A 15467-nucleotide genomic window follows, 5' to 3' on the forward strand; every position below is an offset into this window, starting at 1 on the left:
GCCCACAGAACTGCCGCTCACTGGATGTTTTTTCTTTTTCGGACCATTCTCTGTAAACCCTAGAGATGGTTGTGCGTGAAAATCCCAGTAGATCAGCAGTTTCTGAAATACTCAGACCAGCCCTTCTGGCACCAACAACCATGCCACGTTCAAAGGCACTCAAATCACCTCTCTTCCCCATACTGATGCTCGGTTGTCTTGACCATGTCTACATGCCTAATTGCACGGAGTTGCCGCCATGTGATTGGCTGATTAGAAATTAAGTGTTAACGAGCAGTTGGACAGGTGTACCTAATAAAGTGGCTGGTGAGTGTATATGGTGGGATACGTCTGTGCCAATAAGTTGTGGGGAAACGTTAGAATCTTCCTGACGTGTCCTTACAACACATGGCAAATAACATGTGAGCCTAGCTCAACAAATTTTCTTGTCATCTGCACTGCTGATTTATGTAAAGTTTGTTATAAAGCTACTGACCATTTACAAAGAGAATTGCCCAACTTCTACCAAAATTGATCATAATGATCAAATAATATGTACCACTGAGGTTAATGGTAACTAATACTGTTGGGAAAGGTGAGATGATGTTATTTATGACAATGCTAAGGTAACATTTTGATCAATTACTTTATTTAAAATAATCGCCCCACCCCCCAATAGTTACACGGCAACAACAGCACATATTTTTTACTTATCCGGTCCTGTTGCGATCCCGTGGTTCGTGTCCCACGAGGATTTGGGTCTGCTGCGATTCACTAAGCTCGTGCGCCCGAGTTCCTGCATCTGTTGCTTTGGCGCCGAGGTCCGCCGGAGTTCACCTTCTTCTTCCCGGTGCTTGTAAGCGACACAATTCTAAATGTTAAATCCTGCGCATTGTCCAAATCCGTTGGGTTGTCTGACGGCCACGCCCCCCCGATTTCTGTCGTGTGCAAGCCGTTGCCGATGTGCCAAAATCCGACCACGTGCGCCAAAATCCCAGGCCAATTCGACGGAAATTGTCGGCAAATCCGACGAAAATACGCTCCGCGGACCCTTAGTAAATGAGCCCCACTGTATTTTAATACTTGCATCAATCGTTAAGCTGCTGTTCTGGGTATGATGATCCAGCACTTTAGGGTTACAGATGTATAATTATGGTTTATTATTACTGTGACTTAGGCCCCTTTCACACATTGGCATATAGCCTCCGTGTAAGCGCATTGTGCACAGTGCGGTACGGTGAGCACACCGGGTGTCACGAGAACGTGCATACACAGGACAACTGTCTTTGAAAAGTTTGTTGAGAGCTTACAATGAATGTCTTTTACATTGTGAATTGAAGCATTGACTGTGATCACTGCCAAATCTCAGGAATACCTAATTAGATGAAAACTTCCTCTAGTTCATGCAACATGGCAGCAGAAATCATGTTATAGCAAGCTGACTGGGGGAGGTCAGTTCTATAATAATGACCTGACATGTTTAACGCACATTTGTATATAAGGTTTTGTGTGTACAAATATTTGCCTATACATTGGATGAACTACAGTCATCTTAAGAATTTGTAAAAATATTGTTAAATATACAATCCGTCTCATGACATTGACCTTTACTGCCATTATCAGAAAGACCAACTTTTCAGGCAGATTTATAGTAATATAGGGTTTTTTGCATTAATAATTTTATATGATCAATATATAATGTATATATTATTTTTTTAATGTAGGTGATGGCTGAGGTGGAGGGTCAGCAAAAGAATCTGGTACATGCCATTGAATCACTTTCAGGCTCTGGGCCTCTCTCTGCTTTGGATCAGGATTTACTCCTGCTGAAAGCTACCTCTGCTGCCACCCTTAGCTGCCTTGGGGAATGCCTCCACTTGCTTCAGCAAAGCGTATACCAAGCTGGACAGAACAACAAGCCAGTGATGTCAGGTGAGAGCAGGTGCAGCTTTGGAGACTAAACATATATAATTTTTATTTCATAGGAAGCAGATGTGACAACACCGTTCTATGTAGATATGATTACAGTTGAAACAAGAAATTACATACACTATATGAAAAGACACAAATGTAGGTTTTTCTTACAATCTTACTTAAAAACGTTCCAATTTTAGGTTAACAAAATTTGGGATTAACAAAATTATTTATATTTACCAAATAACAGAATAAAAAGAGAGAGAGAATTTTAAAGCATTTTTTATTACTTTTTGCAAATCCAAAAATTTGATTAGCATTTGGGACCACTGCCCTTTTTTTTAATATCCTTCCACAAACTTCTAACTGTAGTTGAAAGAAATTTGGGCTATTTCTTCCTGACAGAAATGGTATAAATGAGCCATGTTTGTAGCCGCCTTGCTCGCACCTGCCATACATTTTCAATAGGATTGAGATCAGGGCTTTATGATGGCCACTTAAAAGGATTGTATGAAGGACTGGGGTTGGGTGAGTGCCTTTGTGAAAGAATCCTCACTCATGTATGATGGGATATTCCAGAAAGGGAAATAAGTGCAAATAGACTCAAGTGAAATCTTTCAAATGGAAAAGAGAACAAGTGGTTTGTCTCTCACCTGGTGTCAGAAGTTTTAGGCGTATTGGATCGTGAAGGGTCCTGTTGTGGATCCTTGGTGTATCCTTAGAGACGCTGCTTGCCACAAGATACCTGCCCGCTCTCCCAGAAGGCAGACTGGCAAAAGCTACTGGTGCACAAAAAGTTTTCGGTTTTTGTGCACCAGTACTTAAAAGGATTGGCAATATACTTTGAGTAATTGTCCATATGGAACACCTATTTGGGCCCTAAGATTTTACTTCTTGGCTTATGTCATGAGATTTTGCTTCAGTATAACAACAAGCTCCACTAAGTTTGATATCCAATTTCTCCCGTGCATTCTGATATCGCATATTTAGTGGTTAACTGCTGTTAACGGTCGGTCATAGAATAGTTCAAAAATTACCCCAGTCAAAGTGTGGTGAGGTGTGGTTTATCCATGCTTGATTTTTGATAGATTTCCTTACAAGCATGTGCCAGAGTTAGAAGCCATTGCATTGCAGCCGTACCGGAGAATCCGGGCACAACAGCTGCTACCTCCTTCATTTCATTCCACCCCTGAAGTGTGCATGCATCTGCATGTCATCTCCTTATCCCTTTGTATAAAAGTTCTTGCACACGCTGGCTTCTTTTCTTTTTGTCCAATTCACGCTGGCTTCTCTTCTCTCCCTACTCTTCTTATCATTATTCTATTTTATTGTATTTTCCATATACCGTATTTTCCGGACTATAAGGCGCACTTAAAAGCCTTGGATTTCCTTGGAAATCCAAAGTGCGCTATATAGTCCGGTGCACCCTATATAAGGGCAGCGGACCATACTTACATAGGTCCCCGCTTCCGGAGACAGCAGATCTCCAGCGGGAACTGCAGACCACGCGGCACGAACAACTTCTGCCGCGTGGTCTGCAGTTCCCGCTGGAGATCTGCTGTCTCCGGTAGCGGGGACCTATGTAAGTATGCTATTCTCCACCTCACCTTCCCCGCTCACCTTCCCCGCGTTCCGCGTCTCTTCTCGCCGTCGCGTCTCGTCGGGTCTCCGCTCCGCCCCCGGACCTCCGCCACGCCCCCGACCCTGCGCCTTATAGTCCGATGCGCCTTATATATGGAATTATTACATATATAAGGCGCATCGGACTGTTGCGCCTTATATTCCGGTGCGCCTAATGGCCCGGAAAATACGGTACTTCTATTCTTTGGGGAATCCTAGTGATGTTTTCTATGAATTAGCCTTCATCTGCCCATATTTCCTAGTCCAACTAAGCCCTAGATAGATTCTTTATAATATTAGTTTCTATTCTTAACATATCCCTAGAAAGTATGCTCTGTAAATGCTTTTATGTTTTTATGGTCAGACATAGGTTTCATTGGTAAGATTAAAAGATTTTTTTTTTGCTCATTAATGTACACTCTACATCTCATCTTGACAGAAAATCACCAATTTGGTAAGTTCTATGCAGCGCTGCGTAATCTGTAGTCGCTATGTAAATAAAGAATTATTATTAAATTATTATAATTATCAACAGAAATTTAGATATTTTTGCCAAATTTACATTTTTTTTAAGAAAAACGGAAATATCACATGGTATTTAGATCATTTGCTTAGTATTGAGTAGAAGCACCTTTTGAACTAGTACAGCCATGAGTCGTCTTAGGAATGATGCAACCATGCAGATCTTCTTTTCCTTTAGGTTGGATGGTGAACGTTAGTGGACAGCCATTTTCATGTCTTTCCAGAGATGCTCAACTGGGTTTAGATCAGTTGTTGTTCTGAGGCCACTGCTTTGTTATTTTAGCTTTGTGCTTAGGGTCATTGTCCAGTCTGAGGTCCAGAGGTTTTCCTCCAGGATATCTCTGTAGTTGGCTGCATCTTTCTTTCTTTCTATTGCAACCAGTTGTCCTGTCACTACAGCTGAAAAACAACCCCATAACATCATGCTGCCACCACTATGTTTCACTGTTGGCACTGTATTTGACAGGTAAATGAGCAGTGCCTGGTTTTCTCCACACATACCGCTTAGAACTTAGACCAGAAAGTTCAATCTTCGTCTTTGTTTTTTTTATAAAACGGTATGCAGGCTTTCATATGTCTTGCACTGAAGAAAGACTTGCTTCGGCACACTATGCCATAAAGCTGTGACAGGTAGAAGGGTTCTGTGATAGTTGACTTAGTGGAAGTTTCTCACTACAGTCATTGCCAAAAGATTTGAGAATGATACAAATGTTCATTTTTGTAAAGTCTACTACATCAGGTTTTATAATGGCAATTTGCATATACTCCAGAATGTTATAAAGAATGATCAGCTTAACAGCAATTAATTGCAAAGTCAATATTTACCTAGAAAATGAACTTTTTCCCCCAAAACATACTTCAACTTCATTGCAGGCCTGCCTTAAAAGGAGCAGCTAACATTGTTTCAGTGATTGATCTCCAGCCCTGTCCTCATCAACACCAACACCCGTGTTACTGGAGCAATCTGTCATGATTAAGTAAAAATCACACTACTGGACACTTTAAAAGGAGGCTGGTGCTTGGCATCATTGTTTCTCTTCTGTTAACCATGATTATCTCTAAAGAAACACGTGCAGTCATCATTGCACTGCACAAAACTGGCCTAACAGGGAAGAGTATCACAGCTAGAAAGATTACACCTCAGTCAACAATCTATCGCATCAAGGAATTCAAGGAGAGAGGTACCATTGTTGCCAAAAAGGCTCCAGGGCTCCCAAGAAGGACCAGCAAGTGCCAGGACTATCTCTTAAAAGTGTTTCAGCTTTGGGATCGGGCTACCAGCAGTGCAGAGCTTGCTCAGGAATGGCAGCAGGCAGGTGTGAGTGATTCTGCAAGCACTGTGAGCCGGAGACTCTTGGAGCAAGGCCTGGTGTCAAGGAGGGCAGCAAAGAAGCCACTTCTCTCCAGAAAAAACATCAGGGACAGACTGATATTCTGCAAAAGGTACAGGGAGTGGACTGCTGGGGACTGGGTTATAGTCATTTTCTCTGATGAATCCTTTTTCTAATTGTTTGGAAAATGTGGAAAACAGCTTGTTCGTAGAAGACAAGGTGAGCGATACCACCAGTCTTGTCTTATGCCAACCGTAAAGCATCCTGCAACCATCACAGTCCTGCCTAAAACACTTCCATGAATAAAGAATGGTTCCAGAATGTGCTCCAACTTCTCCTAACCGTCCAAGGGCAGTTTAGTGATCAACAATGCCTTTTCCAGCATGATGGAGCACCTTGCCATAAAAAAAGGTGATAACTAAATGGCACAGGGAACAAAACATAGAGATTTTGAGTCCATGGCCTGGAAACTCCTCATATCTTGATCCCATTGAGAACTTGTGGTCAGTCAACAAAAACCAACAAATTGTGACAAAATGCAAGCATTGATTGTGCAAGAATGGACTGCTATCAGTCAGGATTTGGTCCAGAAGTTGATTGAGAGCTGCCAGGGAGAATTGCAGAGGTCCTGAAGAAGAAGGGTCAACACTGCAAATATTGACTTGCTGCATTAACTCATTCTAACTATCAATAAAAGCTTTTGTTACTCATAATATGATTGCACTTGTATTTCTGTATGTGATAAAAACATCTGACAAACCAGAGGGCAACAGATCATGTGAAAATTGAATATTTGTGTCATTCTCAAAACTTATGGCCATGACTGTACTGCATTTCTGAAGCTCAGCCACAGTAATCTTGGGGTTCTTCTTAACTTTACTCATCAAAGCTCTTCTCTCATAATTGCTTAGTTTGGTTGGACATCCAGGTCAAGGAAGAGTTGTAGTTGTCCTAAATGTATTCCATTTAAGGATTATGGAGGCAAATGTGCTCTTAAGAACTTTGAGTGCTGCAGAAATTCTTTTGTATCTTTGGCCTTTGTAACCATATCTGTGCCTTGCCATAATTCTCTCTGAGCTCCTTGGGCAGTTCCTTAGACTTTATGATTCTCATGTGCTCTGACATGCACTGTGAGGTTTTATATAGACAGGAGTGTGCCTTTCCTAATCCGATCAATTTACTTAAACTAAGCTGGAGTTTGATGAAGTAGAAGAACTATTTCAAGGAGGAACAGAAGGCGTTAAATATGAGTGCCACAGCAGGGGGTTTGAACACTTATTACCATGTGATATTTAAAAAAAAGTAAAAAAAAATTAATGTAATCTGAATACTTTCCATATCCACTTTTATACTGTACCTCTATTATATCTACCCCAATGGGGTAATTGTTACCCACCATATGTATATATTCATGATTCATTTTAATCATACCCTTTATTCTAATATACATAATATTTTATGCTGTATGCCCCTCTCTGTTTGATGCATTTTTAATGTTTTATGTACATACTTAGGATCTGATGAAAAGGAAGTCCACCAATGAAACGCTTAATCCCTTTTTTAACGATAAACTTCTGACGCAATCCATTTGAGGATAGGAGATTAAGGAGATGCAGGGCACTAAAATGTGACATTGTGTTAAGCTAACTAAAAAGAAAACCATACATTGCTTTTTAGTTGCAGCACAAGGCGCTTGGTTCACTCTGATGCAGCCTCTTTTTTTTTTTTTTTTTTTTTTTGTTTTCTGTGGTCTGCCACCGTTAAAGCCAATGACAGACCTTTACACTAACAGCATGTCACTGACTGGCCTTAGGAGAGATGCTTTCATCCATTCATCCTAGAGTTAACCCTTTAATTAACATCGCTGTACGTGGGGTTCATTTTTACCTTTCATCAAAACTTTTTTTTGTGTTTCTGAGAAATATTAAGGACCAACAAGGAAATGCAAAATGTTGATGCATTGTATTAAAATTAGAAATATGTGGCATTCCACAGCATAAAAGTATGACATGATATTTGGAAACAAATATTTGGACAAATATTTAGTTCAATTATGGGACCCCGAGTGCTCTAGTCATGAGTAGTCAGCTAGCACTTCTCTTATTTGGTGCTGATCAATGAAAGGGAACTCTGTCTCATAGTTATACTGAGTGGCACTCAACATAACCAATATTTATGTCACAATGCGAGGACTAGCAATGTGTTGTATATTGCCATGGGGCATTAAGGGGTGTAATAATCTTGAAACTTGATGATTCATTCATTCATTCATACATTAGTCATTAATTTACGTTTTTAGAAAGCGTCCTGGGATGGCAAGGTCCAACGTCCCATTCTACAGAAAATCTCAAAAATGGAAGTTTTAGCTCTCTACCATCTGCTACTGGCAACCTCACATGGCCAATACTGCCAAGCATGCCTAAAGACTATCAACTACTAGATCAAGATATTGAGGTAAGGATCTGTGTATCACAAAGCTGTAAAGATGTGTATAAAATTGCCATATCATACCAAACTGCTACACAGAGAACAGAAATTAAAAAGAAGAATGTATTCTGTAGCTTCACAGACACAAAGTTTTAAAAAACAGCAATTTAGATGATGTTGATTATCATTGTATTTTAAATGGGAACAAGGGGATTGAAGAGTGACCTCAGGTAATTGACCTGCCGGAGTCCGTGTCATGCGTTGTGAATCCCGAGTAGCTGATTACAGCGGAGAATAGATTGTTTTGTGAAATGCTTGGCTGATGGCAGGATGATCCTTTCCATTTTAAATAGCACAAATCTCCTTAAAGCGACTGAATGCAGTGCAAATGAGCACTTTTTACATAAATATGCAACTCTTTTAGGTGTGTTCAGCTCACAGAAAACATCAAATGCATTGTGAAATATTACACACAAGGTCAGATTTTACTCTGTACTGTAGTGAAAATCTACATTTAGATGCGGTTTCTGTTTTAGCTAAACCGGTCGAGAAGTCTGAGCTGATAAAGTTCATCATTTATCTTTATACGGTTGGTTTCTGTTTTGATATCAAGCTCTAAATCCCCTTCATTGCTATAATGTTAAATTGTGCAAGACTAGTGATTAATGGCTTATCCTTATGATGGATCATCAATAATAGATCAGCGGTTGTTCGACTCACGGACCCCCTCGGTTCATTTTCCACAGTCAACAGATCTACACATGGTAAGAATCCAGAAACTGACAGTTCTGCACATTGGGGGAGATTTATCCAACATCGGAGAATAAACCATTGCACAGTGAGACTAGACAGTCTTACCCTTTACCAGATTTATCACTTTTATGCTGGTTGGTAAATCTGACTGTGGAGTCATACTTTGCTCCATCTATTAATTGGTCTTGTTACGCCAGAAAACTTCAAAAGGTTTGGCATGTTTGGATAATTCTGGCTTTTCAAGTGGTGCCATGTCCAGTTTATTGAGGTCACACCCCTCAAGTGTCTACATACTGTCTAAAAACCTTCTAAAATGTTTTATTTGACACACATTTCTACAGAATTGTATAACAGGGAATTTGATATATCCTCCCCACTGTGTAGGGGCTGCGCTGGAATTCTACCCTCAGCTACCAATTAGGTGAATGGAAGTGGAGATGCCATACATTGGCACAGCCAGTGTGTCGTTTACAAACCTGTCTTCTGCTGGCTCCATGTTCTGTACACTTTGTGGCCTAATGCTGCAGACCCCTACCAATCCGAATGACCAATTGGAAGGATGGACCTTTTAAATCTAATCTTAGACTTAGAGCTTTTTTAAGCATTAACAATCCAAAAAACTGTGTTGCAGTAATCTTCTAGACCAGCGGTGGCGAACCTATGGCATGGGTGCCAGAAGTACCTGCGCCATCACCCAGCGCAGAGTTCGCCAGACAGGACTCAAGGCCTCTTGCAGTCCCAGGAAGCCCAGGACCCTAGAAGGAAGTTACAGTGATAATCCAAACTTCTACTCCTTCTACTGTATTGGTGCCTATACAATTTAAACATGTGACAGAGCAAGGAGTAATAAGTTACAGCTTAAATTGCCGCACTCGGCACTCTGCGAAAAATTCATGTGTTTTGGTTGTAGTTTGGGCACTCGGTGTCTGAAAGGTTTGCCATCACTGTTCTAGACTCTATAACTAGCAGCCTCAGACAGTAAGTACTTATCAATGAACTCTGTGGGGCAGATTTACTTACCTGGTCCATTCGCGATCCAGCGGTGCGTTCTCTGCGCTGGATTCGGGTCCGGACGGGATTTATTAAGGCCGTTCCTCCGACGTCCACCAGGTGGCGCTGCTGCGCTGAAGTCCCCCGGAACATAGTTTTGATTGCAGTGTTTTACTCCAATTTCAGGCATGATAAAGCCCTTCAAAAGTAGTATGAATAGAGACTCATTAACAATCATGTATGTGTCCAGAATAACAAAATGACTTTCTGTACATGTATTCTGGCTCTGTACAGCTTTGACAATGTAGCTAAAAACACAGATCAAGAGAATGGACCTCAGTGATCCAGACAACAGCTGTTGCATTCTCCCTAATACTTGATGTCGCTCCCATAATATTAAATGCAGCGCCGGGACACGTGTAGCTCCACCCATTTAGTAGCAGTAGCAGTCCTTTTATCCAGATTTCTAGGGGCTCATTCTCCTGATCGGTGGGGGTCCCAGCAGTCAGCCCCTCAGTGTATAAATATACACTACCACTCAATAGTTTGGGGTCACCCAGACAACTTTGTGTTTTCCATGAAGACTCATACTTTTATTTTTCAAATGAGTTGCAAATAGAATAGAAAATATAGACCAGACATTGACAAGGCTTGAAATATTAAGTTTATATTAAGTTAATATTAAATAATAAGTTTCTCTTTCAAACTTTGCTTTAATCAATTAATGCTCCCTTTCCTGCAATCATAGCATTGCAGACCTTTGGCATTCTAGCAGTTAATTTGCTGACATAATCTGGAGAAATTTCACCACAGGCTTCCAAAAGCCCCTCCCGCAAGTTGGATTGACTTTATGGGCACTTTTTGTGTACCATACAGTCAGGCTGCTCCCACGGCAGCTTAAGGGGGTTGACTGGGCTGGCCACTCCATTACAGATAGAATACCAGCTGCCTGCTTCTTCCCTAAATAGTTCATGTATAATTTGGAGGTTTGCTTTGGGTCATTGTCCTGTTATAGGATGAAATTGACTCCAGACAAGCGTTGTCCACCGGGTATGGCATAGCAAAATAGAACAATATCCTTCCTTATTCAAAATCCTTTTGACCTTGTACTCATCTCCCACTTTACCAGCACCAAAGCAACCCCAGACCTTCACATTTCCTTCACCATGCTTGACAGATGGCGTCGGGAATCTTCCAGCATCTCTTCAGTTTTTCTGCATCTCACAAAGGTTCATCTGTGTGATCCAAGCAACTCATAGTTAGATTCCCCTGTGTATAACACTTTTTGCCAATCTTCCCATCGAATGTGTGTGTTTTTTTGTCCATATTAATCTTTTCCTTTTACTAGCCAGTCTCAGATATGGTTTTATTAGCCAATCTGCCCTGAAGGCCAGCATCCTGGAGTCGCCTCTTCACTGTAGAGGTTGGCACTGGCGTTTTTCGAGTACTAGTTAATGAAGCTGGCAGTTGAGGTAACGGTTTCTTAAACTAGAGACTCTAATGTGCTTGTCTTGTTACCTTAGTTGTGCAGCGGGGCCTCCCACTTTGCTTTTTACTATGGTTAGAGCCTGTTTTTGCTCTAATCTGAAGGGAGGAGTACATACTGTTGTTCGAAATCTTCGGGTTCTTGGCAATTTGTCACATGGAATGGCCTTCATTTCTAAGAACAAGAATAGACTGTCGAGTTTTACATGAAAGTTCTTATTTTTTCTGGCCATTGTGAGAGTTTCATAAAACAAACAAATGTGATGCTCCTGATTCTCAACCAGCTGAAAGGAAGGTCAGTCTCTAATCAGTCAAACTGTTTTCAGCTGTGCTAGCAGACTTGAACAAGGGTTTTCAAGGGTTTCTTAACATCCATTAGCCCTCCTACAAGGTGCAGTCACACATAGTGTTTAACACATGCGTTTCGAAACGCATTCCAACAGATGTTTGTATTTACAAAGCACAAAATTTAACGCAAAACACAAATGTTAATGGCTGTTTAATTATGCAAATCTCTCTTCAGCTTTTGCAATGCGTTTTGAAACGCATACATTAAACACCAGGTGTGACTGCACCCAAACAGTAAACAAACACTATGGACCATTAAACCACTAGAGTGGTGGTTGTTGGAAATGGGCCTATATATAACTATGTAGATATTGCATTAAAAAACAGACGCTTGCAGCTAGAATAGTCATTTGGCACAATAACAATGAATAGAGTGTTTTTATTATTCAGTTAATGTTAGCTTCATTAAATTAAAATGTGCTTTTCTTTCAAAAATAAGGAAATTTCTAAGTGACCTATATGTATTTATGTATGTGTATATAATGTGTGTGTGTAAATCTATGATAGTAAGAGCACTCAAGGTTTGTAGAGATAGCAACACAGTATTAGTAAACTACTGGCTGTCTAAATAATCTAGCGGCTGAATGTTTGATCCCTTAAATTGTTGGGGCAAATCAATCAGCCCTGCCTGTTAATTTGTAACATTAATAAAGGGATTTTATAGCAGAGATAGCTAAGGGTAAAGTTAAATGCTGTTTTAAAAGGTCCCAAATCTTGGCGTAACTAGCGCAAATTGTCACGCTTTTAGATTTTTTGTTTGTCTTTTTCCACTAGTCTATACAAAGTACAAAGGAAACAATTGTTTCTGTGATTGTTCTTAACCATTCAGTTATGATTATCGGCTACACGTCCAAGTTTACACAATGCTGATTGATAATAATTATCTTGCATCTTTTATGTAGCATGAAATATGCAATCAGCTAACAAGTGATGACTGAACAGTACAATGTTTAAACTGGCCAATTTTGGGAACTGGTGTAAAAGTAATAAATCCCATGTAAAATATAGAGGTATAGAATACAATGCAGTTTTCTAGGTTGTTTTCCCACAATGTTTTGCAGTGTTTTAATTCTATTTTGTCTCATATTACAATTAAATTGCAAAATATATCAAATAACTTCTCTTAGTGTTTGAGAGATCTACACTTTACTCTCTCCTCCCCCTCATTGTCCTATTGCTGACTGGAAGACAACTGTCTGGAGCAGAATATCACCCACCCTTTCTGCAGCAAGACAAAACATTGTTAAGCTCCGTCCATTTGATCAAATGTCAACTTAACCCCTTAGTGAAGCGGTCTGAAAAGGCTTTGATGACGGGGCAATTTTAGTGATTTTTCATATATGCCGGTTTAAGGGCATAACTTCTTTTTCTTTCTTAGTGTGCTACCTTACAAAAAAATGTGACCATATTTCGTGACGTATAGGGCTAGTTAAAATTGATTTAATTTTTAAAAATTTTTATTTGTAGTTAAAGTTGGAAAAAATGTTTTTTTAGTTTATGATCTCAAAATGAACATTATTGATGAATTCTCCATCTTGTGTATCTTATGTATATTCTCGAACAAACTAGGCAACAATGGCAATGTTTTTTGTAGCGGGTATTAGTTTTTTTTACTGTATTGGGAAATGTGAATGTAGTTTTAGGATTATTTATTAATATTTTATGTGTGTGTTTTTACTTCATATGTTCCCCATGTGGTCATAAAAGACCTCTGGGGCACATTTTCATTTTTTTTTCCTTTCACTGATGCCGATGGCGCACACATTACAATGTCAGCATGTGGCTGACATCACGATGCCTGCGACGAACAGCACGGGGACACCGAGCTGCAATGGATAGAAGAGGACCTACGGGGGGAGGGGGGTTCGGAAGGTAGAGTACACTTTTTGTTTTTTATCTTTACTCTAGTATAAACTGAGTTAGGTTTTTTTTCAGCACATTTTTTTGTGCTGAAAAATTTGGCTTATACTTATACGGTAAATACTTTTTATAATGCAGTTATGCTTATCATGGTCAAATAGTGGCAACAGGGTTCACATTTTATCTACAATGTGTTATAATTTACTTATTTTATTTATACATTTTGGTTAATAAATAACCCTGAGTATTACTTCATAGGCAAAATTATTCGGTGTAATTACCATTATACAATCAGAACACATAATTGTATTAACATTACTCTTTAAAATCTAGTTTCACACTTGAGGCAAAGCTGAAATCTCTAAATAAGTCATGTATTGTTAATTAAAAAGTAGGAAAATAATGTCTTTCGATAGTTAATTTAGCAAAGTATTGCTTTGTTTTATTATTCATTTCACAGTAAAGACATAATTATCTTTTTTATGTATGGAGAATTTTATATGTATTAGGAACAGATTTAATGTTCTTAATAGTTCAGGTTTCTGCTGTTCTATTTAAAGGAGATTTTTAGAGCATATATCTCAGGCACTTTTGTAATACAATACAAGTACTGTATAAGGTACTATAGACACTAGAGCTATGGTTATAGAGCCTTATGGTGGAACATGGTGTTTCTATGACAGCTGAAAATTCATGTTTTATTGTATTTGAATGGATGATTGGAGATAATACTGTTTACAACAATGCTAATTATTGTTTTATTATTAATGAATAAATACTTTTTAATAAAAGATGTACAGTGCCAAATGTTGGATATCTAGACTACCTCAACTGTTTAGCAAAGTTTGGGTCCCTGCTGAACTTTGGTGGACCCGGGACCCTGCACATCATCAGTAGTTTGGGTCCGGCTCAACCCACTGCCAGTATCGCCGCTATCAGTTCCTGACGTTAACTGTGTTAACTGTTTAAAAGATGTGGACACTTTTAAATGCTGTGCACCACCATTTTCGAGAGGATCGGCACACCGTAATAACATCTTGGAAAGCGCTGACTACTTAATTTTGTACCCTTTACCTCATGCTTTCATTTAAAAAATGAATCATTCAAGTGATAATAGTAAACTTTGTAATAAACTTCATTAAGGAAAGCTGCTCCCCTGCATCTTTTCCTGCATAATAATAATAATACTCTTTATTTATTTGGCGCCATCATATTCTGTAGGGCTTTACAAATCATAGGGGACATGACTGTTTTGGGGTTATGGTGACTCTACAGACTGAGATGGAGAGGCTAGGATAGACTCTGTTAGTGGATGGTGGAAAGACAAGAAGTTCAGTCATCAGAAACATTGAGTTTCAAGAAGAGAGAGGACATGATGGTAGAGACAGTCGAGAGACAATCACTAGTGTTCTGAATTAGGCCAGGGGTGATGTTACATGCCAAAATATATAGTTGGATATCATCAGCATAAAGATTATACTGGAAACCATATCTTCTGATGGTTTGTCCAATGTAGTATAGAGGGAAAAGAGAAGAGGACCTAGGACTGAGCCCTGAGAAACCCAGACAGTGAGAGGAACAGAGGAAATGAGAGAGATCCAGAAAAGGGAACACTGAAAGTGCGGGCATAAAGATGGGAACAAAACCAAGAGTGCAGTGTCCTTCAGGCCAATCGAGAGAAGCATCCTGAGGAGGAGCTGGTGATCCACAGTATCAAACACAGCTGAGAGATCCAGAAAAATTAGAGAATAGTCACCTTTGGATTTAGCATAGGGGAGATCATGAGAGATTTTAGTAAAAGCAGTTTCAGTAGATTGCATAGTGCGGAAACTAGATTGTAGGAGGTCAAGGAGGGAGTTGGCTGAGAGAAAACTGGAAAGTTGAGAATTGACCTGGCGTTCCAGGAGTTTTGAGATGAAAGGGAGATTAGAAACTGGTCGGTAGTTAGCAGCACTGGATGGGTCCACAGAAGGTTACTTTTATTAATGGGGTAACCTACAGCGTGCTTGAAAGATGAGGGAAAGACACCCAAAGAGAGAGAGGGAGAGATTGAAGATTTTAGTGAGGTGAGAAGTGACTGCTGGGGAGAGGGACTGTACGAGAGGTGAGGGGTGGTGGGGCGAGCAGAGGAAAGCAGCCTGGACACTTCTTCCTCTGTGACTCGCTCAAAAGAAGAGAGTGAACAGGGTACGGTACCAGAGGGCAGGGGATTAATGGAGTTAGTGGATTAAGAGATTA

General features: G+C 39.8%; 1 protein-coding gene across 4 annotated transcripts in view; it reads left to right on the top strand.

Annotated features, from left to right (window-relative positions):
* Positions 1 to 15467, top strand: part of OSBPL10 (oxysterol binding protein like 10) — a 228859-nt gene that overhangs the window by 142447 nt on the left and 70945 nt on the right. For 3 of the 4 annotated variants that reach the window (XM_072153571.1, XM_072153570.1, XM_072153572.1), the window contains 2 exons: positions 1704 to 1911; positions 7666 to 7820. The exons of the other annotated variant lie outside the window; for it this stretch is intronic. In XM_072153571.1, the coding sequence (XP_072009672.1) occupies positions 1704 to 1911; positions 7666 to 7820 (363 nt within the window). The remainder of the gene's footprint in view (positions 1 to 1703; positions 1912 to 7665; positions 7821 to 15467) is intronic. 4 annotated transcript variants of the gene reach the window in all.

The sequence above is a fragment of the Engystomops pustulosus genome, chromosome 5, assembly GCF_040894005.1.
Source record: "Engystomops pustulosus chromosome 5, aEngPut4.maternal, whole genome shotgun sequence".
NCBI classification, from domain to species: domain Eukaryota; kingdom Metazoa; phylum Chordata; class Amphibia; order Anura; family Leptodactylidae; genus Engystomops; species Engystomops pustulosus.